Source organism: Pelophylax lessonae (assembly GCF_965119305.1).
Source record: "Pelophylax lessonae genome assembly, chromosome: 4".
Taxonomy (NCBI): Eukaryota; Metazoa; Chordata; class Amphibia; order Anura; family Ranidae; genus Pelophylax; species Pelophylax lessonae.
In genome coordinates, this window is record NC_138771.1 from 65,385,860 (window position 1) to 65,412,708 (window position 26,849).

At 40.7% G+C, this 26,849-nt stretch overlaps 1 protein-coding gene across 1 annotated transcript in view; it reads left to right on the forward strand.

The window, feature by feature from the left end:
* The window catches only part of ADAMTSL3 (ADAMTS like 3), a 730,739-nt gene that overhangs the window by 366,821 nt on the left and 337,069 nt on the right, over positions 1-26,849 (forward strand). Inside the window, exons 4-5 of the mRNA XM_082255626.1 lie at positions 5,841-5,968; positions 22,720-22,765. Coding sequence (XP_082111752.1) covers positions 5,841-5,968; positions 22,720-22,765 — 174 coding nt within the window. The remainder of the gene's footprint in view (positions 1-5,840; positions 5,969-22,719; positions 22,766-26,849) is intronic.

Below are 26,849 nucleotides of genomic sequence, written 5' to 3' on the forward strand. Positions count from 1 at the left end.
AAAATGCAAGTGTCTCGGTGAAAATATGCATTCAAGGAATGAACATTTGACTTTTTGACAAATAGGTTTACCATTTATTGCAAACATTACTGTAAATATTGGAAATAACCATTTCTGTATTTCATATTGTGATAAAATAATCACATTTTTGACATTGGTTAATTCAATTTTGTGTTTATTTATTGAGTAAAAAAATGTCGATTTATATTTCTCATTTTAGATGTCTATGTCGCTTCTAAAATGGACATACAAGTACTCTAAAGTCAGAAACTTTTTTTATGAAGTTAAAAATAGTAACTGATGTTTTTCTTTTTATTCTTGCTTTCATGATTGGACGTTGTCTTTTTGAAAACACCCCAGCATTGGTGAAACACACTTCCCATTTTATGATGCTGCTAATCTGCAACTGAATTATTCCTCTTCGAGAAACGCTATTGTACTAGTAGACCATGGACATACCATCCATTGCCAATCTTATGCTGACATTGTTAAAGTCGAACTCGAGGTTTACTGTCCCTCTAGTAAGTTTTTTGGGCCAACTTGGCCCTAATGAACTACTAAAGGGACAGTACACCTTGAGTTAGGCTTTAATAACTTAACTAAATGCAGCAGCGTGTTCCTTTACGTTGCTGATTATTTCAACAGTATGTATTCTCCTCTGCAGCCTGGTAAATCATCATACTTTGTCTTAATATTGTATATTATTGATTGCTATTGCATTATTTTGCTTATAGTCGAATTGCCAATAGTTGATAAAAAAACAGCCACCCATGGGGTGGTCTGTAGGTTCTTTTTTAACCTTTGACTTGAGTTGGGTCTACCAGAAAACCAAAGCCATGACCTGGGTGAGAGGGAGTTCAAGCTTTCTGTTGCAACAAACTGGAGTGTTTGGTAGATAATGGAATTAACAGATGATGATACTACTGTGAGCCCATGGATCAAATCTCAACAGTCGATAACAGTAGTGAAGTGCTAAAGCAATTTTGCTTCTGCTCTCATTGGTTCCTCATGCTGACCCTTACTTCACTACTGAATTCTATAGTAATGTGGGAGTTGGAATGGAACTGGTAAGCATAGAGGAGACTAACACTTTAGAAGAAACTTCGCCCTGGGATTTCTCTTAATTGGTGAAGTGTTTGGCCACATGGGTGACATCTTTCAACTGCTTCTTTAGGCCCCTTTCACACTTGTGCGCTCTGAAAGTCACGCGACTTGCTGCAACTTCGGCGCGACTTGAAGCAATGCCTGTGTAATCTTGAGCTCTATGGCAACCTCAAGTCGCAACAAAGTTGACCAAAGTAGTGCAGGGACTACTTTGAAGTTGCTGCGACTTAAAGTCACACAGATATGAACGGTACTCATTGGAAATCATGGGGTACGACTTGTCATGTGACTTTGCAGTCCCAAGTCACAGGACAAGTCGCACAAGTGTGAAAGGGGTCTTACATGTTCTTATTTTTTTAAGCGTAATATTTAATGCGGTTAAATATTACATTTAAAAAAAAAATGTATCCTTTAATACAAGTAGTTTATTCTGTCTTCATATGAGCCTTCTAGGCTAGAGAAGATCTAATGCTCTGAGCCAGTCAGGAACTGTCATATTCTCATGTAATGAGTAGGAACATGTTGACAGAAGGAGAGAGGTGAACATGATGACCACAATAATTAGTCTGCTACTGCTCCTTTATTGGCTGGGGGCAGATTGGTGACCAATCTGTACTGGTTAACTGGAGTAGATAAAAGTGAGGCCACCATCCTGCCCATTTGGACAAACAAAACAAATACCACTCTAATGCCTCTATCACAGATATTAGCCAACGTGACATGTAATGAACTGGTGCAGATCATAAAAACAGCTTTTCAGGCTACAATATGCTACAGAAAAATAGCATCTGATCGCACACAGGACATTGACTCATTGTGACCGAAACTTAACCAAGTAATGCATGATGGCTTCAGCTCTGTTCTCCACCCACAGGAGAGGCCCCTCATATGTGTTTTGCCCCATAGTGGGCTCAATCAGTGAGTCCTGCCCGTGCTGTCTGGCAGAGGGCTGGATAGAATATAAAATATAAATTCTCTAGCACATAAAACAACTCTCATATATTTAAAGTATTTCTTTTATCCCTTTTTGATTTGCATTACATTTTTCACAAGCTGTAATGGAAATTTACAACAAGCCACCACTGACCTCTGTCGCTGCATGTAGGGTAAGAAATCCATTCTCAAAGAGCACAAAAAAAGACTCTAAAGTTGGATTCATTCAGTTTACAACAACTTAGAAACAAATGCTGTGTTTACATTGGGTCCCATTGACATGAATGGTATCTGTTCAGATGGATCCCTAGCTGAGATGGATGAAAACTGTATGGATGTCACATTATTAACATCCATGTCCATTCCAATTTTTTCTTTGTGGTAAAAATTGACCCATGTAATCCTTATAGGCGGGCGGGATGTAAGCACACTTTTGTCTGCCTATATCTGCCCACCTCCAATCTGATCAGGCACAAACTTTTTTTACTCGGTCCGAACAGACCTGGAAGTGGGTGAATATAGGTACAGTATATGCGAGTTTGCCCACTCATAGGGATGTATTGCTGTTTGTTTTGAACTGGATGAACTGAATGGACTGTTGATGAACTGAATGAACTGTTGATGAACTGGATGGACTGTTGTCTTTATTCAAACTCAACTACTATGTAACTATGTAACTATGCTTTGATCCATGTAATCGTGGGTCAAAAAAGGAACATAAGGACAGCCTGTGAAAGGGCCTCCGATTACTGGCAGGCCACTAAGGTTCTGAAATGGAAGGTAACAGTAAATAGGCTTAGATTTCAGTGGCTGCAGTGTTCTGAACTTTTAAGATGAATTTCTCCACAAAGCATATAACTACAGAGGCAAATGAGGGCTTGTTCAGAATATTTAAATGCTTTAGTGTTTTGTATCTAGGGCACAGGCTCACTTTAGGTTACTATAATACATGTATTACACCTTTATATATAAAATATTTTGTCTCATAGACTCTTACAGACCAAACAATTGGGCTTATAGCCATAAATGTAATTTATACACTCTACAGTCTCCTATAGTTCTTCAAGTAGATAAATATATATTGGGTATCACGCTCCCATGTACCATTTTAATAGAATCTTGTTTAAAAAACTTTTCTCATCACATTTTGCCAATAATTAATGAAGCAAATTTGTGCTGAAATATAGCATATTTACATAAAAACAGCAATTATTGCTCAGAGTTTTTCAGCAAGTGTCTGCTCTGTGTCATAGCAAGCAATTTAGCCGAAACCATACATTTCGTGAAATAGCTGTGAACAATAAATCATTAATTTTGTGCTGTTCAGGCCAGTCTGGTTCTCGTCAGCTGGTGACTGCCTAGGAAGGATTTCTGAGTTCTCTCACGAGATGACTGGCTGCACCATGCACAATACAAGCAGTTCTGGGCACTGAGAGGAAGGCTTTGCTGCCTAAATAAACACTAACCACGACAATTAGGAATAATTAGACCACTTAATAATTTCCAACTAAATACATATACACGTACGCTGCATCCGTGCCTTTTCTGGATTATAAAGCACTCATCGGTGAGATTTACATGTGATTATATGATAATTATAATTGAAGTATACTTGTAACAATAGACAGAAGAAAACTGGTTTATGGGGTAGAAATGTGCTGGCTCAAAATCTACAGCTGAATTATTTTGCTTGTATTTATATAAAGTAAAAATTTAATTTCTAGAGTACCACCAAGCATGTCATGTGACACTAAACTTTTTTATGGAGTGGAGAAGTGTTAGAACCCCTGTTAAAGTAGAAGTAAAGTTTTTTTTTTTTTTTTTTTGTAAAACACTGACAGTTATGCTTCTTATGAACAAAGAACCACTATGGTATTGATTTTGTTCTTTTAATGAATGCGGTGAAGCTCTGCTGACTTCCATCATCAAATCATGTTCAAGAAAATATACTTTTTTTTTAATTTCATTGTCTTTGTATGTGATTGGGTATTCTATGCAAAGTGAGTTTTCACCACATTCACTAAGCTAAGGGAAAATTCCCTTACAACATGAACAACCTATTTGCCTTTAGTAAATCAACCTCTGCATGTCTCTGTCATAGTTGCTTCTCCCTGCTTGTCAGCGTTTGTGTTTTCGCATGCGCAGAGTGGGAGTTATGACATCCTGACCGCGTAGCTCAAAGGCTCAAAGTTGTTGAAGACCAGGAGAAGGTGGAAGTGTCAGGGATTGAAGGAATCTCTGACATTGTAGCGCTGTCAGGAATAACTTGCAATGTATGTCTGCCATTATGTGCCTAACATACTAGCAAACATCTGCAGGGAAGCCAACATTTTTCATTTTTTGGGGTGCCTTAATGCCTTACTTCTGCTTTAAGTACTTTGCAGTTTGGTGTGGCATGATATGAGGATATAGTTTTTCGTGCCTGAGCTTAACTGACCCTTGTTAGGTCAGTGGGCAGTTGGAGGTAAGGCCCCTTTCACATGAAGGGTCCGATCAGGTCTGCCTGTTAATTTTTTAGGTGAACCTGATTGGCCCCTCTTTTCACCCCCAGGGACTAGCGGATGTAAACAGGCTTAAATTGTCAGACAGATCCCCTACTGATCATAAAAGAACTTGCCCTGTGTGAAAGAGGCCAAAATGGGCGTGCATCCGTTTACGTAATTTTACCTCTGATCTGTCACATTTAGGCCCAAAAAAACCCCCCAGAAACAAATACATACCTTTTCTTTTTTGTTTTCTGACCTTTACCGACTTCAAGGTAATCAGATGTAAATAGACGCACATCTGTTTACAATTGCCTACCCATAGACTTAATGGAACTTCCATTCTGTTCTGGCAAAGAAAAAACACACACAGAACTGTGTGTGAAAAGACTCTACAGCTTGTACATGAGGACCAAAAATCAGCCATGTGTACATCTGTCTATTCTAAAGAAGCCGGTTTTACAACTGGCTTCTATCAAACGCAATGGCAACTGGTGCTAAAAGGTCCTTATCGGCAAATGGTGCCTCCATCCTGGGCTGTCACGGCTCCCAATACCCGGCGGCTTCCGTGTTCCTTCTCCAGCCTCCTGATTGACCGGGATGCGAAATCGGTAGTGATGCAATGGTGAATTTCGATTCGCTAAAGTCAAAAGGGGGAGGGTTCGGGGCACAATGTAAAGCAAGCCAATTAAAGCCTCAGGCTCTAATCACGTGCTTGTTAAACATTGACTGACGTAATAGACTTCTATTAGTCTGGTGCCCCGCAGTGCACTGCACACATAAAGAACAATTTACTTTTAAATTAATCATAATATGACTAACATTTTTTTTAACCTTAAGATGTTAAAAAATGTTAGTCATATTATCAGTTATTGAAAAATAAATTGTTACATTAATAGCTTTCCTATTGGTCAAAACTTTGGGGGGAAGGGGGGCTGCGCCCCTTATGGACTACCCCCCCGCTGATGGAACAGACATGCTGGAAAACCAGCAGCCGATCAGCACTGGCAGCCAATGTCTGATCAGTGTGTCCTGGCGGGGGCAGGCGTGTCGGAACACAAAGACACACCAGGGTAGATTGCTGCACGAACAACGCTTTTTAGCCCGCTGGGTTGGACGAAAATAATAAAAAAAAACTTCTAGTGTAGTGTGTTTTACTCTTGAGATTGACCAGTAATGTCAAAGAAATTCTTAATTGTTATATTTTTTCCTAGACTTGTATTTATTATAATATCGTATGTACAGTTTGAATATTTTTTTAAAAATACCAGCTCATGCAAATCATGAATACTGTGAAAACCAAATGTATTTTTATTACAGACATCCAGAATTACCCGATCTGACAATGATAAAGATGTTGGCTGGGATGCCTGGGGCAGTTGGAGTGACTGTTCTCGTACCTGTGGCGGAGGCGCATCCTACTCTTTGCGGAGATGTCTCAATGGCCGGTAAGGGGTTTTTTGTTTTTGTTTTATTCACACATTTGCATCCATGTAGTAAGTGCATAACACAAGGTAGCTCATCATGGTTACCAAAAAATGCATCTTCATAAACATGAGCTGCACCTCATTGAAACATTGATATATTGAAGTTTATGATTCTTCACTTCAAGATTCATAACTAAGTGTGAAATATTTACACCAATCCTCCATAGCTTTATAACTACCCACCTAATAGTGAGTAGGTCGATTTTTTGCCTACCGGCCCATGGGACAGTATCCAAACCTGAAAGACCCATATAGCGTAATAAAAGTAAAAGGTTTCACATTTATATAGATTTGTTTTTTAGAAACATCTTATGTTAGTCCACATATTTCCCTCTTACCATGATAGGTTATAAGATGATATGCAGAATATATATATATATACTGTATATATATATATATATATATATATATATATATATATATATATATATATACTCAAGGAGTGTGAATCACCTCAAACTCTGAGGGGGAGATGTGGAATGGGGATGTCAGTCACCTCTGAGATAAGTCTTAAAAATAATAAAGAAAGTAGTAAGGAAAGAGTCAAATTGAGTCAAGTGTGGCTGTTGAACAAAATTGAAGGAAGAATGCCAGCATGATAAAAATAAATAAAATTAAAAGTAAACTCACATATGCTGATGTTATGATGGACTCCGTGTGAACCTTCCTTTTGGCAATGAATGTATATTCCTCTGAGTATTTATACAGTATCTCACAAAAGTGAGTACACCCCTCACATTTTTGTAAATATTTTATTATATCTTTTCATGTGACAACACTGTAGAAATTACACTTTGCTACAATGTAAAGTAGTGAGCGTACAGCTTGTATAACCATGTAAATTTGCTGTCCCCTCAAAAAAACTCAACACACAGCCATTAATGTCTAAACCGCTGACAACAAAAGTGAGTACACCCCGAAGTTAAAATGTCCAAATTGGGGCCAAAGTGTCAATATTTTGTGTGGCCACCATTATTTACCAGCACTGCCTTAACCCTCTTGGGCATGGAGTTCACCAGAGCTTCACAGGTTGCCATTGGAGTCCTTTTCCATTCCTCCGTGATGACATCATGAACCTGGTGGATGTTAGACACCTTGCTCTCCTACATCTTCAGTTGGAGTATGCTCCACAGATGCTCAATAGGGTTTAGGTCTGGAGACATGCTTGGCCAGTCCATCACCTTTACCCTCAACTTCTTTAGCAAGGCAGTGGTCATCTTGTAGGTGTGTTTAGGGTCGTTATCATGTTGGAATACTGTCCTGCGGCCCAGTCTCCGAAGGGAGGGGATCATGCTCTGCTTGAGTATGTCACAGTACATGTTGGCATTCATGGTTCCCTCAATAAACTGTAGCTGCCCAGTGGCGGCAGTCACCATGACACTCCCACCACAATGCTTGACTGTAGACAAGACACACTTGTCTTTGTACTCCTCACCTGGTTGCTGCCACACATGCTTGACACCATCTGAAACAAATAAGTTTATCTTGGTCTCATCAGACCACAGGACATGGTTCCAGTCATCCATGTCCTTAGTCTGCTTGTCTTCAGCAAACAGTTTTCTGGCCTTCTTGTGCATCATCTTTAGAAGAGGCTTCCTCCTGGGATGACAGCCATGCAGACCAATTTGATGCAGTGTGTGGCATTTGGTCTGAGCACTGACAGGCTGACCCCCCCACCCCTTCAACCTCTGCAGCAATGCTGGCAGCACTTATACATCTATTTCCCAAAGACAACGTCTGGATATGAGCATGTGCATTCAACTTCTTTGGTTGACCATGGTGAGGCCTGTTCTGAGTGGAACCTGTCCTGTTAAACTGCTGTATGGTCTTGGCTACCTTGCTGCAACTCAGTTTCAGGGTCTTGGCAATCTTCTTATAGCCCAGGCCATCTTTATGTAGAGCAACAATTCTTATTTTCAGATGCTCAGATAATTCTTTGCCATGAGGTGCCATGTTGAACTTCCATTGACCAGTATGAGAGAGTGAGAGCGATAACACCAAGTTCAACACACCTGCTCCCCATTTCCACCTGAGATCTTGTAACACTAACAAGTCACATGACATCGGGGGAGGGAAGATGGCTAATTGGGCCCATTTTGGACATTTTCTCTTAGGGATGTACTCACTTTTGTTGCCAGCGGTTTAGACATTAATGGCTGTGTGTTAAGTTGTTTTGAAGGGACAGCAAATTTACACTGTTATACAAGCTGTACACTCACTACTTTACATTGTAGCAATGTGTCATTTCTTCAGTGTTGTTACATGAAAATATATAATAAAATATTTAAAAAAATGAGAGGGGTGTACTCACTTTTGTGAGATACTGTATAGGCAGGGCCATCCAAGGGCCTCCTCCAGGCTCAGGGGCACCTCCAAATTAGGAGATTAGTGCCCCTGGTCCATCGGCCACCATGAGGGTGAAAATATGGCGCCGGGTACTGGTCTGCACGAATACATAAACCGCGTCATCCCAGAAGTGATGTCGCTTCCGATTAGTCGCGGACCACAAGTGACGCTCCACAGGAGGAGTCCAGAATTTTACCTATTCTTTGCGTCATAATAATACCTTTATATATGACGCACACACACGACCATCCACATGACGTAACATAATTCATTAGATTAGTCCACCTTCTTCCATTGCTCCGTGGGCCAGTTCTGATGTTCATGTGCCCATTGTAGGTACTTTTGGCTGTGGACAGGGGTCAGCATGGCCACCCTGACCAGTCTGCGGCTACGTAGCCCAAACATGCCAGTTTTTTCTGCGTTCAACATATCAACTTCAGGGACAATATGTTTACTTGCTGCCTAATATATCCCACCAACTTTCAGATGCTATTGTAATGAGATACATTATATTATTTACTTAACATGTCAGTGGTCATAAAGTTATAGCTGATCAGTGTATAATATATATATATATATATATATATATATATAATTTTTTTTTAACTTTGGTTAGAAGCAACAAGTAAATAAGTAAGTGTCCAAATTCAGACAATAGTTCTGTTGGAATCATGTTCAGTGGTCTGAAGGTGTGCTCCCTTGCATGCTATCCAAGTTTCTCTGTGCCTCATACTGCCTTGCATTCCTTCTAAACTTTCCTGTGCTTTTATGTCTGTACTATATCAAAAGGAGGAATAAACCCTCAATACAGAAGTAGCAGAGGATCATATGTTTTCCATTTTATCTGTATATTTGGAGCTGGACAGACCTGCCCAAGCTAGTGCTTGCTGAAAGCATTCAGCACTTTATTTTTTTCATATTATTTCATATACTTGCTCATCATCATTCTCACACTTCAATACATCAACAGTGCTTCTTCACTGCTTGTTGTCAGGCCATCATTTTTATTACTCGTCATCATCTTCAGTACACCAGCAGTGTAAAGCATCAGTACTGCTGGGAGCAATAAACGCTATTACATTAGCAGTGTATGTCAGTCTTTTACTATAGCAAGTTGCACTTTTTTTTTACATTTTTACTTTTCTCACTTCTTGAAAGGTCTTACTGGTGTGCTGCAAATTATGCTCCGATTGGGTGTTTATTTTTATTTCTGATAACACATAAATGAAAGCGTTTACTGATTTTCCCCAATATTTCATTTAATGTAATTCTTTTTCTCATTGATGTTCAATTCTCTACACCAGTGTTTCTCAAACTTTTTTCAGTCAAGGCACCCTTTAAAATTATGGACAATCTTGAGGCACCCCATTCTAAAATGTAAAAAAACGATTCTAATAGCTATACACAATGCAGCAACATCCACACGTAAGACACCCAATGTTAGAGGTGATTTATTCTTCCAAAGCAAATTTACTTTTGCACACTGGTACTGACTAGTATTCCAATGTTTCTCCTCTCCCTCAGTTTTTCTCCATCATTCAGCAAATGTCACTCCAGTGCTGAGGCAGAGGGGCAGAGGAGGGTCAAACAAAGATTCTGTGCAGGCAACAGACATCCTCCTTATTAATTAATGACATCATTGGTTGTTAGGATGCCAGTGTTTAGAAAGTCGTAATGGTGCATAATGGAAATCCGCGGCTTTTTGTAACTAAAGGGCAGGCTTCATCCACATGCTAGTTTGTATACACTTTTTGATCAATTTTTAGGCATTTTGCCAAGGCACCCCTGGGCACCCTTGTTGAAAAAGGCTGCTTCACACTTAAACAGTCCATCCTGAAATTGTTATTTAACCACTTCTGGACCAAGCCCATTTCTGACATATGTTCTTTACAAGTTAAAATCTGTATTTCTAGCTATAAAATTACTTAGAATCCCCAAACATTATATATTTTTTCTTAGCAAAGACTCTGGAGAATAAAATGGCAGTTGTTTTTGGAAAAAAATAAATTTCTCTGCATTTAAAAAAACTAAACAGTAAAGGTAGCCTATTTTGTTTTGTATATTGTCAAAGATGATATCATGCCGAGTAAATAGATTGTGCGCCAGTCTCCGGTGTGGATCCCGAAGCGGGTGTTTAAGCGATTTAATTAGTAGATTACCACGTTCCTGTGGGGGGCTCGACCTCCACGACTCTGCCTGTCTTTATTGCAACGTCCCTGGACTCATGGGGGTCTTGCCTGCCCAGATTTTTTCATGTATTTCCTTGCTGGTCTGTTGACCCACGCCCATAACTGGCTTATATCTGATTCCACCAACTCGGCAGTAGCTCTTGAGGTGGCCCTTCTTGGGTCATACGAGGCACTGCGAAATGCCCTCCTCCGAGGCCCTAGGGCCCCGTATCCCACTACCGTCTCTATGAAAGCGGTTATCAAGGCCTGGTCCTTGGTTTTCCCATATGCTAAGTCTGACCCCAATCGGTTTTCTCCAAATTCCCCCTTGTGGCGGAACCCAGAGCTCCCTGAATTCTACTCCATCCTGGACCCGTCTGTATGGGCCACTAAGGGCATTCGGCAACTATACCACATCTACCAAGGGAACGATCTTATGACCTTTGACCAATTGAAGGCTAAATTTTCTCTGCCCAACTCCTACTTTTTCCGGTTCCTGCAGCTCCACCATGCCTTCCGGGTTCAGTTTGGGGGCGCCTCTCCTGACTTGAGTTGCTCCTCTGGGATGAGAACCTTGAGAAGCCACTCTCCTCCATTTACAGATCCTTGATGCCTGGTGTCCATGAGGGCCTGGAAAGGCTGCGGGAGTTTTGGGTGGCGGGGGTGCCAGAGTTGGATTCAGAAGATTGGGAGGATGTATGGGATTATCCCTTCAAGCACTTGGTTTCCTCGAGAGACCGCTTGGTACAATTCAAAATTCTCCACAGGTTTCACCTCACGCCCTCTAGACTACACAGGGTTTCTCCTGACATCCCCAATGCCTGCTGGCGCTGTAATTCTGGTGGCCCTTCTTATGCTCACATGATCTGGCACTGTCCGTCCTTGCAAAAATTTTGGACTGAGGTCCTAGGCTTTATCACTAAATTGACTACCATTACTGTGCCCTCTGGGATTGAGACCTGTATCCTGGGGCTTGTGAATGCGTTGGCCCATGCTGTTGCCTCTCGAACCTTGTTGGGGCTCTTGCTCTTCTACGCTAGGAAATTGGTGGTGATGCATTGGAAAGACCCCGGGGCCCCTTCATTATCACAATGGAAGGCTCTAGTGAACTCAGTAATACCATTATATAAAGCGGTCTACATGTACAGGGGGTTCCCCAACAAATTCCATAAAGTGTGGGATCTGTGGCTTGAAGCTACGGACACTGTCGATGACCAAGATATTACGGATGCTAATGTGCCCTAATCCAATTTATAGATTGTCTCATTATGTGTATGGAGCTGTGGGATACTCGTGCCTCCTGGAGCACACTGGACCAGTGGTGGATTGGTTTTAAGTGCATTGGAGTATCGGTAGGATGCCTGAGATATGCACATGCTCTCTTAAGCAGCAGCCACTGTTGGGGGGTTGGTGGTTCTAGGTTGAACCGCTGTTCTTTTTGTTGTTGTTTTCTAGTTATATGTTTTGTTGAGCCTGGGTATGCCCACATGGCTCTGTTTTGTACCTATGTTTTATTTTCTTTTTTCAAAAATGCAATAAACAGAATTTAATAAAAAAAAAATGCGCACACCCTCAGAATGGCGACAAACTATGGTCATAAAAAAATATCCATGGGCGACGCTTTAAAATTTTGTAACAGTTACCTGTTTAGAGTTACAGAGTAGCTCTTTTTTTAGAATTATTTCTCTTGCATTGGCGATCGCGGCGATACCTCACATGTGTGATTTGAACAGCTATTTCATTTGCGTGCACGACTTACGTATGGGTTTTCTTTCGTGTGCAAGCTCACACTGATGGGGGGCGCTTTAAAAATATTTTTCCTATTTATTTTATTTTTTTTTTTCATTTTAGCACAGTTTTAAAACAAAATAAAATCTGATCACTTTTATTGCTGTCACAAGCAATGTAAACATCCCTTGTGACAGTAATAGGCAGTAACAGGTACTCTTTATGGAGGGATCGGGGGTCTAAAAGACCCCAGACCCCTCCACTGCACTTCATTGTATTCAAAATGCCGAAATCGTCATTTTTGAATACTGACATTATTTTAAATACAGTGCCTTTAGCCTGCCGAGTAACCCGAACGTGACGTCATCACGCGGGGTTACTACATCAGAGACCCGATCAAAGCCAAATCCGGCTTTGATCGGGACTCCAACCAGGCAGCGGACATGCCAGCTGGTTGCTGGGGTTTCCCGGTGGGACAGGAGACCCAGGCAGAGCTGCGGAAGGCATGTTTTTGTTGTTTTTTGTAAGTATTGAAAAAGCACCAAGAAAGCTTTTTAAATGCTAATTAAAGTGTTGTTTTTTTTTTCCTAGGGGAAAGTACTTAAAAGTGAAGTATAAGAATACTTTTTTTTTTTTTTTTTTAAATTATACTTACCTAGGTGGATGCAACAACACTCCGATGCTGAATCTGTCCCCCCCGCCGGCTCTAACACTGAGAACCGAGTGATCAAACACCGCCAATCGCACAGTTCTCACAGCTCCCGGAGCAAAGAGCTGCTGACTGTCAGGCGTCACCGCTCTCTGCTCAGCTCCCCCATGCTCACTGGAGCGCTGGGATGTGGAGGGGGCATGATCGGCCAGCTCAGGCTCTCAGCGGCTCACTGAGAGGCTAAGCTGGGTGCCGGTCCAGGCATGTGGGCAAATCCTGACCATATCTTGTTCAAGCCTGGACTGGCTCTGTAACATCAGCCGTCAGCGAGCTTCAGCCCGCTGTCAGCTGGACATGGGTCATAGGAGTGCACAATGAACTGCACTCCTGTGATCCACAGGAGAAATACAGCCAAACAAGCTTTGGCTGTACTTCTCCTTTAAAGGGAAAGTGATGTAGAGGGAATGATCTGCTTTGAGTAGTGATTAGGGTGTGGTGTGATGCACAATTTTTGGGAATTCTCTGCGAGATGAATTCCTATACTTTGATCTTATTGACTTTTGGCTTGCTCCAGCTCAAGATGATCATGGAAAGAATGGCCTGGTGGAAAAAGAGGAGGGTGTTGTGTTGGTATTGGAGGGATTCCATAGCCTTTCAGAGACTTTCCAAGAGGCATTTCCATACCCTTTACCACAAATTGTGGGCGTATTCCCAAAAGTTTTTGATTATAGGTTACTTGCTGGCACCGACATTTGCTAGCGTGGTTTCTTGCTGACATGGATGCTTGCTGGCACTGATGCTTTGCTGACCTAAAGAGCTTTGCCACTGGCAATAATGCTCAGTATTCCTGGCTGGTTGATGCTTTTGCCTGCACACTGAAGCAAATGGTGTTACTGCATGGCTGCTCTGTACAAACAGGGGCTGAAGCTGCTCTGTCCTAGTTCTCTGTAATTCCCCAGTGCATTCTGGGAGACATGAACCACCACTGCCTCTCCCTTAATGCCCAGCTAACACTTTATAAGTAATCCATCATAAATTACAGCACACATCAGTGCAAATAAGCTAAGAATAACAAATGTGACAGGTGAAATTTCAATACAAATGATTGCTACAAGCAAGTGCTCAGTAAAAGTCCAAGGAAAAAGGTCCAATGTTGGTCCAGATAAAGTGCTGAAGTGCCTCACAACTTTAAACTTATGCAGTGAATTGTGCTTATCACCCTCTTGTGCTTGCACTTACCAAAAGATGTGGACCCCTTAGCAATATTGCATGTGGGTCTATTGGGCTGTATATGGTAAGTGGGGGGATGTCACATCTCATGTATCTTGTGGCTTGGCATTTATAAATGGAGAAGAGAGAATCCCAATAGTGTAATATAGCCTTGTTTATTAGTAGAAATGATTAAAATTACACTTACAGTGTTGCAGACAAAGTATCGCTTTGGGTAAAGCATAAAATAGCAGAGCAGTCAATCACTCAGTCTGATTTCGCACCGCAAGGCGGGCATGGAACACAAACCTCCGCGTGTGTTCCATCGATTATCCGGACCTGGCGTCACTGAGGAATCGAAATCTACGTTGATGCGTTTTGCCACTCCCACAGGACGTTATCAAAGACAAAGATTCCTGGTTGCTCAGCAAATTAAATAGCCGTTTGTGGAGAACTTCTGACAAGACCCAAATGTAATGTCCATTAGGGTGTATTTGCCTTCATAGTCAACACAGTGGCCTACTTCCTGTCCACATATGGACACGGTCAGCTCTGTATTCACCTTGTAGGCTCCTATTTAACTACATTCTCTTGTTGCCAATCAGCTGAGGACCCTACTGACATACCACTTATAAGATAAAACATGTTACAATAGAATGTTTGTATTCCAGACATAAAAACTAATAGATGAAGAAAATATATATTGATAATAATAATAATAAAAAATATAAAACATGAAAATTAAACAAAATGAATAAATATATATAAAAAATTCTAATAAGAAAAACATGTTTATAAAACAAGAAAATGAACAATTGGAAAAATAATAATATTTGAAATTAGAGAGGAAATTAATGATGTCAAAAAAATCTTTAAAAATACCTTTTTAAAAAACCTTTTAAAAAAGGACCAATTGGAAAGAAAGCAATTAGGGTCCAGTTCTATATTCAACCCCTCAGGACTATTTAACAAATATATCCACTTAGTTTCATTTTGGGATTTGCCTTTTTTCATATTGTCTCCCCTCCAATTGGGCATTATCCTATCTATGCCACAGAACTTCTGCAATGTTAGATCCTGATTGTGAGCCAATCTAAAATGCACAGATAGGCTCCGGTTCTTAAAGCCCTTTCTGATATTGTTAATGTGCTCTCGCAGCCAGAGATGTATAGTAACGAAGTAGAACTACTTAAGTACTGTACTTAAGTACCGAAATGCGGTATCTGTACTTTCCTAGAGTAGAATTTTTTTCTCCTACTTCTACTTTTACTTCACTACATTTTTTCGATGATTTCGATACTTCTACTCAAGTATTTTTTTTTTGTGCTGCATAGTTACTCGTTACTTTTAAAAAAATTACCACTGCCAGAACAGTAGATGGCAGGTTGCATAAAGCTCAAAAAATGTGTATAATGTCATTTGTAAATCAGCGTATACGAAAATAAAGGCTGTGTATAATAAAAGCTGCTATACCAAATCTTTCCAATAAAAAGAAAATATGAAACAAACAAATAAATGGTGCTACAGCGCTTAAAGTGCATCAAGAAACTACTAACAAACACAGGTTAATCATTTGAATAAATCATTTGAAATAATAAAAAACAATATGATGTTCAAACTTTTGACTTCTTTCTTTAATAACTAAATAACACAGTACTTGTACTTCTACTTTCAGTACTTGAGTAGAATTTTTTTTTTAAAACTACTGGTACTTTTTACTTTTAGTACTTAAGTAGCAAATTTTTTGAAAAAACTACTTGCAATACTTAAGTAAAAAATATATTGAATACTTTAGTACTTCTACTTAAGTAACTTTTTCTGCGAGCACTTCCACTTCTACTCAAGTCACTTTTTGATCGAGCACTTGTACTTTTACTCAAGTAGAAATTTCGAGTACTTTATACAAGTCTGCTCGCAGCCTAACTCCAAGTTTTCTGCTGGTCCTCCCATTCAGCCAGATAGTCTTTTTTATTTAAACCCCCCCCCCTTATCTGCTGGTCTTATAACAACTTCTTTATTCTGTTCTGATAGTTTCAAACCCCTTTCTATGTCCTACTTACGTCTCCCTTGTTTGACATTTAGGTCTTCTAGGTCCTGTTCTACCAGAGTCCTAAACACCTCACAAAAGTGGCTAATAACCACTTTTGTGAGGTATTTAGGACCCTGATGGAACAGGACATAGAAGACCTAAATGTCAAACCAGGGAGACGTAAAAAGGACATATAAAGTGGTTTAAAATTATTAGAGCAGAATATAGAAGTTGTTATAAGCAGTGCTGTATCTTGGCCTAGGCCGACAAGGCCCAGGCCTAGGGCGGCACCTTGCAAGGGGGCAGCAAAAAATCTGCACACCGCATGAAAAAAAAAAAAAACAGCCTCCTCCTGGCTTCTGCACGAAAAGGGTCCCTGCCGGCTTGCGCTGCACTTTTAGTTTAGTGCCAGTATTATGGGGCGAATTGGGCCAGAGGGCAGGGTCCAGGAGACAAATCAGTCTGGCATCCCCATAAAGCAGTCACACTGTTACCTGCCGGTATGATAGGCTGCACTAATGGGCACTGATACGCTACACTGGTAGCCACTGATGGGGCTGTACTGATGGCCACTGATGAGGCCACACTGATATACTGCACTGATGGGCAGTAATGAGGTGGCACTGATGGACACTGATAAGGCTGAACTTATGGGAACTGATAGGGCTATGCTGATGGGCACAGATAGACTGTGGTTGTGGTCTGTTGTGTACAGATGACAGGGTGAGTCATAAACAGGAAGGGGTGTGGTCCTTACAGGAAGGGGTGGGTCATATTTAAATTAGGGGTGGGCAAAATTAGTCAGGCCTAGGGCAGCACAAAACCTAAATACACCACTGGTTATAAGGCCAGCAGATAAAGGAAGGGGGGGGGGGTTAAATAAAAAAGACTATCTGGCTGAATTAAATAGATTAGTGGATGACGAGGACACATATGAAAAGCTGAAAGGGAATCCAACAAATAAATATAAGGTAAAATTAAAACTACTAAATAAAAAAGCACAAAAGGAAGCACTAATTAACAGAAAGGAAGCTAGGTATCTAATACCAGATGCCCCAAGAATGCTGGTAATTTATCAATTACCCACAATACATAAATAAAGATAAACCACCGGGAACAACAATTATAAGTGGCATTGATTCCCTGTTTGGTAGATTAGGAGAATATCTGGATTGTTTTTTTCTGCTGTTGTTCCAACAGTTTACAGCATACCTACAGGATAGTAAGGAGTTAATTAACCTGCTTAAAACTTTGGAATTACCAGATGATTGTATGTTGGCGAATATTGGTGTTAACTCGCTTTATACAAATATCAAACAAAATTATGCTTTGGAAGCAGTAAAATGGGCCCTGGACAAAACAGATTTAAAAAGGAAACAAAAAGAATTTCTGGTAAAAGTTTTAGACTTAGCCATGAGTGACAACTTCTTTTGGCATAATGGGAATCATTATAAACAAAAGAAAGGCTATGAGGACTAAATATGTCTCGTTGGTAGCCAATATCTTTATGAGCAAATGGGAGTATGAGGTCATATATGGAAAACCTAGACCTGAGTTAATATTCAACAAAATGTATATTGATGATATCCTGGTTGTGTGGGAAGGAACACACGAAACCTTTCTTGAATTCCTTGATGACATTAATAATAATAGAAATGGCATATCATTCTCCGAAGTATATGACAATATGGCTATCAACTTCCTTGACTTAGCCGTGTCCAGAAAAGGTGGAAAGTTGAGCACGAAGACATATTTCAAGGAGGTTGATAGAAATGGATATATCCCAAAGGGATGTTGCCACCACCCTAGGTGGCTGAATGGAGTACCTAAAAGTCAGGTGATTAGAATATGTAGAAATTGTGATAATGAGATATTGTAGATTATGAGAGCCAGAGAGCCACCATTATAGAGAGATCCCAAGAAAAGGGTTATAAAATGAATGAGCTTGTGAAAATTAGAGAAGAAGTACGAAACTTAAATAGGGATAAAATGCTGGAAAAAGTTTCTTGAGGCAGTATAAGGAGCAGGAGAAAATCATACACAAACACTGGCCCATACTTTTGAAAGATCAAACACTGGGTACTTTGTTACCCAAGAGACCACAATTTTTTTACACCAGGTCCCCTAGGTTGAGAATAAGCTGGCAAGGAATGGTGTAGCCCCCCCCCCCCCCCCCAATAAAAATTGCCACATTCTTGGATCAGGAAGGTTTTTTCTTACCTTTGGGAGATGTGTGGCATGTAAGGCTGTTAATGATAGAATTAGGAAAACTACACACTTCACATCACAAGTCAAAGGGAGAACATAAAGGATAGATAAATTCATTTCGTGTGAGAGCACGCATGTAACTTATCTCTTTGAATGTCCATGCAAGATTTAGTATGTTGGGAGGACCACCAGAAAACTTGGAGTTAGGCTGCGAGAGCACATTACCAATATCAGAAAGGGCTTTAAGAACCACAGCCTATCCATGCATTTTAAATTGGTTCACAATCGGGATCCAACATTGCTGAAGTTCTGTGGCATAGATAGGATAATGCCCAATTGGTTATTAGCCACTTTTGTGAGGTGTTTAGGGCCCTGGTAGAACAGGACCTAGAAGACCTAAATGTCAAACAAGGGAGACGTAAGTAGGACATAGAAAGGGTTTGAAACTATTAGAACAGAATAAAGTTGTTATAAGACCAGCAGATAAAGGGGGGGGGGGGTTAATTATAAAAGACTATCTGGCTGAATGGGAGAACCAGCAGAAAACTTGGAGTTAGGCTGCGAGAGCACATTAACAATATCAGAAAGGGCTTAATGAACCACAGCCTATCCATGCATTTTAGATTGGCTCACAATCGGGATCCAACATTGCTGAAGTTCTGTGGCATAGATAGGATAATGCCCAATTGGAGGGAAGGCAATATGAAAAAGGTATATCCCAAAATTAAACTAAGTGGATATATTTGTTAAATACTATGAGTACCAAGGGGTTTAATATAGAATGGGATCCTAATTGCTTTCTTTCCAAACGGTAATTTTTTAAAAGATTTTTAAAAAGGTATTTTGAAAGATTTTTTTGACATCATTAATTTCCATTCTAATTTCAACTATTATTATTTTTCCAATTGTTCATTTTTTTCTTATAAACATGTTTTTCTTATTAGAATGTTTTATTAATATTTATTAATTTTATTTAATTTTCATATTTTTTTAAATATTTTTTATTACTATGATCAATATATATTTTCTTCATCTATTGGTTTTTATGTCTGGAATACAAATATTCTAGAGTAACATGTTTAATCATAGAAGTGGTATAACAGTAGGGTCTTTGGTTGATTGGCAACAAGAGAATGTATTTAAATAGGAGCCTACATGGTAATTACAGAGCTGACCGTGTTCATGTGTGAACAGTAAGTAGGCCACTGTGTTAACTATGAAGCTGAGTACACCCTAATGGACATTATATTTGGGTCCTGTGCATGGAAGTTTTCCGCACATGGCTATTTAACTTGCTGAGCAACTAGAAATCTTTGTCTTTGATAACGCCCTGTGGTAGTGGCAAAACATGTCAATGTAGATTCCATTTCCTCAGTGATGTCACGTCTGGCTAAGTGGTGGAACACACGCGGAGGTTTGCGTTCCATGCCCGCCTCATGGTATGGACTCGGACTGAGTGACTGACTGCCCTGCTATTTTATGCTTTACCCAAAGCTATTGTCTGCAACACTATAAGTGTAATTTTAATAACTTCTACTAATAGACAAGGCTATATTACACTATTGAGATTCTCTCTTCTCCATTTATGAGTGCCAAGCCACAAGATACATGAGATGTGACATCCCCCCACTTACCATATACAGCCCAGTAGACCCACATGCAATATTGCTAAGGGGTCCACATCTTTTGGTAATTGCAAGCACAAGAGGGTGATAAGCATAGTTCAGTGCATGAATTTGAAGTTGTGAGGCACTTCAGCACTTTATCTGGACCAACATTGGAACTTTTCCTTGAACTTTCACCGAGCACTTGCTTGTAGCAATCATTTGTATTGAAATATCACCTGTCACATTTGTTATTCTTAGTTTATTTGCGCTGTGATTTATAATGGATTATTTATAAAGTGTTAGCTGGGCATTAAGGGAGAGGCAGTGGTGGTTCATGTATCCCAGAATGCACTGGGGAATTACAGAGAACTAGGACAGAGCAGCTTCAGCCACTTCCTGTTTTGTAGCAATCATTTGTATTGAAATGTCACCTGTCACTTTTGTTATTCTTAGTTTTTTTGCACTGTTTTGCACTGTGATTTATGATGGATTATGTATAATAATACACAATATTTTGAACAGCAGCAATTTAATTTAGCGTGGGTTTTTTGAGTTTAGTTAAGTGCTTCACTAAAGTGCCATAAATGCTATAGGCAAGGTGCAGTTACGGCACATTACTATTGAAATAAATGGAGGCCACTGATAACCAGTGTTCCCTACTAAAAGTGACATTGTGCTCAATTATCCACACAGCACAACACTCCTGCCCCTGTGTGCACTGCACTGTGTTGTGCCCATTGTAATATGTAATATATGGTAGGCATTGAAGAGCAGTTACGAGGCTTTAAAAACACAACTTAAATTACCTAAACACAGGGTACCGACACACATGAGAAAAGCCCTAAATGACACAATCTCTTCACTGTACTATAGGCGGAACTGTCAGTCATAGTGCCAGAGTAAAGGTGCTGTGTGTAATACCTGGCATGAATAAAACTGTCATTTCTACAGTTACCAGCAGCAGCACTGCCGTCCTAGTATACACTTCACTAGTGGTAACATTTCACTTGGCGACTTTCCAATTACTAAAACAATAATGAATGCTGTATAATACTGATATACATCATCTTGATATTACTCAGATACAGGTACCTGAACATGGCAAGTATTGCCTCTAAATATCTTTATTCACATATTTTCAGGCCGGTCACATGATCTCCCGGGAGTGGAGAAGGGTACCTGTTAAAAACATGTACCCGTTCCCTCCTCCCCCCTGAAGGGTGCCAAACGTGGCACCAGATGGTGGGGGGAGGAAGCAGATCAGCAGAAGTTCCACTTTTGGGTGGAACTCCACTTTAAGGTTGCAACCACTTTAAAGCGGAGTTCCACCCAAAAGTGGAACTTCCGCTCATTTGTTTACTCCCCCCCCTCCGGTGCCACATTTGGCACCTTTCAGGGGGGAGGGGAGAACGGGTACCTGTTTCTGACAGGTACCGTTCCCCACTTCCGGGGGACCCGCCCATAAAGCCGCAAGCACTACCGGCAATGGCGGTGGCAGCACCCGACAGCCGATGGAAACATGGGCTGGGGTGCTGACATCACTGGACTCCAGGACAGGTAAGTGTCCTAATATTAAAAGTCAGCAGCTACAGTATGTGTAGCTGCTGACTTTTAATTTTTGGAGGGGGGGTGGAACTCCACGGAACTCCGGTTTAAAACGGTATTAAACCCAAAACCAAAAAGTAATATAATGCAGCTTACCAATCCTTAGATGTGGTGGCTGTATTCGTTTTCTCTTGTTTTGGCTTTTTTTTCTCTGTTTTTACCTGGTGATTTTGGTAACCTAGCAAGTAAGGCCCCTTTTCACGCATACGGTCCGTTTGTCCGTTTTTCATCCTTCCGTTGACTTAAGGCCCGTACACACGTACCGATCGTCGGCATACAAACGTCGGCGGACGAAAGATCTGCCGATTGTACGCTTGTTAGTATGGTGCCTCCGACAGCCGTCAGCGCACATTCTGCCGACAAGAGTCTGTCTTGCAAGCATTAAAATTTTTGTATGCCGACACCAGAGCGGCCGATTATTCGCCAGTCAGTACAGAATTCGGACGACAGACCGCAGATTTGCAAGACTGGGCATGCTCAGAAAAGAAAAAACACAGGGAGAGTTAACCATTACATGACATCACTTCTGCAGTCGGCTGTAGTCGGCGGACAAAATTCTTGTGCTGTCTTTGCACTTTTCAACAGACAACGACAGCCCAGGGACAAAAGACGGCCGATCGTTCGCTGACGATCGGTACGTGTGTACGGGCCTTTAGAAAAAAGTTCCTGCACTACTTGGGGGGCGACTTCTGAGCTGCTTGCATTGACTTCTTTTAGAGAAGTCATTTGCAAGCCACTCTGAAGTGGCACTGCACGGGGCGGCTTCAGAGTCGGGTGACTTTGAAGCCACCCCAGTGTGACCGAGCCTTTTAGGCAGATACAGCAAACAATGTTTCTTCTTGGGATAAAGATTTTACATAAATAAATAAAAACTTATCATTGTAAGCTCCCCATTCATGATAAATGGTTTGTCCCATCTCTGCAGAAGCGCTTGTTCTTTTTAAAAACAAAACAACAGACTTATTGGCCAGATCACCAGGTGAAACTAATGCAGCCATCACATCTAAAGATGAGTAATCTGCAATATAATAAATGTTTGCTTTTGGGTTTAATACCACTTTAAGTAAAGATATTTAAATCTTGGCATTTAAGGCAAATAAATGTAAATACCAGATTTTATTTTATCATTATTAAAGTCAGACTTCCACTGTGTTCTATTTCAGGAGCTGTGAAGGGCGCAACATTCGTTACAGAACATGCAGCAATAATGTAAGTCACAATGCCAATATTCATTTCCTTTTCCTCCATTGTCTCCAAGTTCCGAAGTCTAAAGTTGGTGCAAGTCCTTGTCTCTGTTTTCCTATGCTACTTCTTCCTCTGCTTCATTGAAAGTCATTGACAGCTCGGGGGATTGAACTCACACATCCTGGTGCTGTCTTTCTTCAGTCAAGTCTTCCTGCCAAGCCGTGATTCACAACATTTTATGTGTCACAAGGAAGGTGCACTTTACAGAGGATTTATAAAATAATCTTTTTTTTATCTGGAAGTAGCCAATATTTACAGATGTCTTGCCCACAAGAAAGAGACACGTTTTTTTTTGTTTTTTTCTTTTGTCCATTAAAATCAAAGGAACATCATTGTGAGCATTTCATAAAGATCTGTTAGTACTTTGTTACACTTGCATTAAAAAGTCATTCTGATTTTGCTATGAGAAAGAAAGTGAATGTCTGTTCCATATATTACAACCCAACACTGGCCCCCTGTGGACAAACGCTGCAACAAATAGGACGCATCTTCTACAACACAGGTGCAGCGTTTTACACTTCACGCCAATTGCACGGCCGCTGGTGTGCAGTGGGGGTGAAAGATGTCAGTGTACCAATCCTGAAGAATCACATTTTTCACCTTCCTTTTTTTTTTTCCTTAGAACTTTATTGAAATCTTGCAAGTGACATTTCATTAACCGCTTGACCTTAGGAAGATTTACCCCCCTTCACCAGGCACTGCTATACTTTAACTGAGAATTGCGCGGTCATGCAACACTGTACCCAAATAAAATTGGTGTTATTTTTTTTCGGACAAACAGAAATTTTTTTTTGGTGGTATTTGATCACCTTTGCGGTTCTTATTTTTTGCACTATAAACTAAAAAACACTTTAAAAAAAAAAAAAAAAAATTTTACTTTTTGTTATAAAAAGTAAAAAAAAAAAAAATCTTATTTCCTCATCAATTTAGGCCAATGTGTATTCTGCTACATATTTTTGGTAAAAAAACAAAAATCCCAATATATTGATTGGTTTACACAAAAGATATAGTCTATAAACTATGGGATATTTTTAAGGAATTTTTATTTATTTATTTTTACTAGAAATGGCAGTGATCAGTGACTTAGAGTGGGACAGTCTGACACCAAGGCTGGGTTCACACCTATGCAATTGCAGAAATTGCATGTGATTCACACCGCATTCCTGTACACATGACATGTGATGTCTGTGCGATGCAAATCCAGCCATACGGTTTGTATGGCTGAAATTGCATCTCATTCGCACAAAAATGGTGCAGGACCCTTTTTTTGGTCCGCACTGGAATCAGATTGCATAGGTATTCACATCCATGGGATCCGATTTCACAGTTCGCACTGCATTCTGCAAACTGATTTGGGGGTGTCATTAACTTTATATTGATACCCGCAGTGGTTCGTAGAGCGCAGTGTGAACTGCCTGCCATTCAGATGCCATGCAGGAACCCACCCAGGAATCGCTGTGGTTCCCGCATTGCACCAGTGTGAACCCAGCCTTATTGACACTTTTGACACTTTTTGGGGACCAGTGAGACTAATACAGTGATCAGTGCTTAAATATGCACTGTCACTGTACTAATGACACTGGCTGGGAGGGGGTTAATATCAGGGGTGATAAAAGGGTTAACTATGTGCCTAGCCAGTTTTCTTTACAGTGTGGGAGGTGCTTTTACTAGGGGAAGGCATGGATTCATGTCCCTGCTTTGCAGGAACACAGGATCCATAGTTTCCCTACTGAGAGAACGGTGATCTGCCTTGTTTACATAGCAGACCGCCATTCTGCCTCTGTGCTGGATGATCGGTGGGTGCCGGCGGACATTGAGTCTGTGGTACCCACAGATCAGCTCCTGCTGTGTATAATCACAGTGGGAGTGGGCCGCTTTTTTGGAAAGTAGAAACCCCAAGGTGATCTAATTATTTGCCACAATTGTTTTGGTAAATGAAGACATATGCCTGTACTGAGGGGGCTAAACATGGAGCTTGAGAATGGACCACTATATACATGTACAAGTCAAACGCAGAAGCAGGCAGATGTGAAGGGGTTAATGTATTGTTCACATAGTGTGGTAAGATGGAGGTGAATGGGCTAATATTCAAATGTGAAGCATAAAGAGGTTAATTTACAGGCCACATAGAGACAGCATGCAGATAGTTTGTGTAGGCGGGGGCCATAAAGGGTTAATAAAATGGATTTCTTTGTCACTAAAACGGAATGAATGAGTCTGCAGCTGCTGATCCATTCATTCACAATTACCAGGATCTCTCTCCTTCCCCGGTTGTAAGGGGAAGAGGAGGGATCTGCACTGTAAACAGTACCATGTGCTCGCTGTGATGACCAATCAAAGTGATCACATGGTGCCTAGCCCCTCCAGTCAGTTGGGTCCAGTGTCTCTGTGTACCAAACCGTCTAATGACTGCTGGGTACGCAGTGATTACTGTGCTGATCGGTTCTTCTTCTGAAGTTTGCCATTTTCTTGGGATCTGCGGTTCTCTCCTTCCCTTGATTGGGGTCGCCTGTGAGACACCTTAAGCAATAGGATACTTTGCGAGTGCTATTCTTTCATTTTCCTTTCCTTTACCAATACATCTTCGGTATTACACTATGTGCTTTTTTCTTTTGTCCAATTTATATGGTCTTTTGAACATCTACCTTTGAGAGCTTTCTTCCCTCATACTAAGGAGAAACTCAGCAAGTGGATCTTATCATCATTGTATCAAAAGCGAGCTAAGGTCTGTCCATAAATTTGGTAGACCAACTGCATTTGGTAAGCAGTTTTGGTTATCACAAGTTTTTTTGAAGCTACCATAGAAGACAACACTCACCTCCTGAAATACAGTGGGACTTTCTAATTTTAGCGATTTAAAATCGCAGCGACTATGTTTTGTTGCAAAAGCATATCGTTTTTGTTTTTTTTTTTGTGAACACATTCACTTCACACATTTTTTGGTGACCACTATTAATTTAACTGTCATCGTTGTTTTATTTTGATAATTGATTTTTTTGGGTTTACCGCTACACACTCTTTGTACTATCATCTGGTATTCTCTATAGGTCCGTGTGTGCAGCTTCCCTCCTATATCACATAGGACATCTCTTTTAACCACTTAAGCCCCGGAAGATTTTACCCCCTTCCTGACCAGGGGGTATTTTGCGATTCAGCACTGCGTGATTTTAACGGACAATTGCGCGGTCGTGCGACGCTGTACCTAAACGAATTTGACGTCCTTTTTTTCCCACAAACAGAGCTTTCTTTTGGTGGTATTTGATCACCTGTGCGATTTTTTGATCATGCGCTATAAACAAAAAAAGAGCGTCAATTTTGCAACAATAACAATATTTTTCACATTTTTTTATATGAAATTCCCCCCAAAAAAATGTAAAAATCTAAATTTTCGGCCAATTTGTTTTATGCTACCTATGTTTGGTAAAAAAAATCGCAAAAAGCGTATTTTGATTGGTTTGCGCAAAAGTTATCGCGTTTACTAACAAAGGGAAAGATTTTTGTAATTTTTGTTGTTTTTTTTTTAATGCGTAATGGCGGCGATCTGCGATTTTTTTTTGCGGTACTGCGACATTGCGGCGGACAGATCGGACCCTTGACTGACATTTTTGACACTTTTGGAGGTACCAGTGACATTACTGCAGTAATCAGTGCTATACATATGCACTGTTACTGCAAAATTACATTGATAGTGAAGGGGTTAACTTTATTTGAGAGGGAGGGGCTGTGTGTGTCCCTAGGGGCGTGATTCTAACTGTGATTGGCTGTTTGTTGAGCTGTAGAAACAGTGATCAACTGTCCTACATAGTAGAACCGTGTGATCACAGTTTCTACACAGGGGAGAATGATAGGCGGCTTGTTTACACAAGCCGCCTGACTTTCTCCCTCTGCAGCGGCGATCGCAGAGTGACCGGCGGACATCGGGTCCGCCGGTCACACGCGCGGGGGGGGGGGTCCGTGACCACGCGGGAGCGCGCCTCCGGCGGCACGTGCTCGCTCCCTAGACCCTCACAGGCTAGCGACGTAGATCTACGTCACTTTGCCTGTGAGG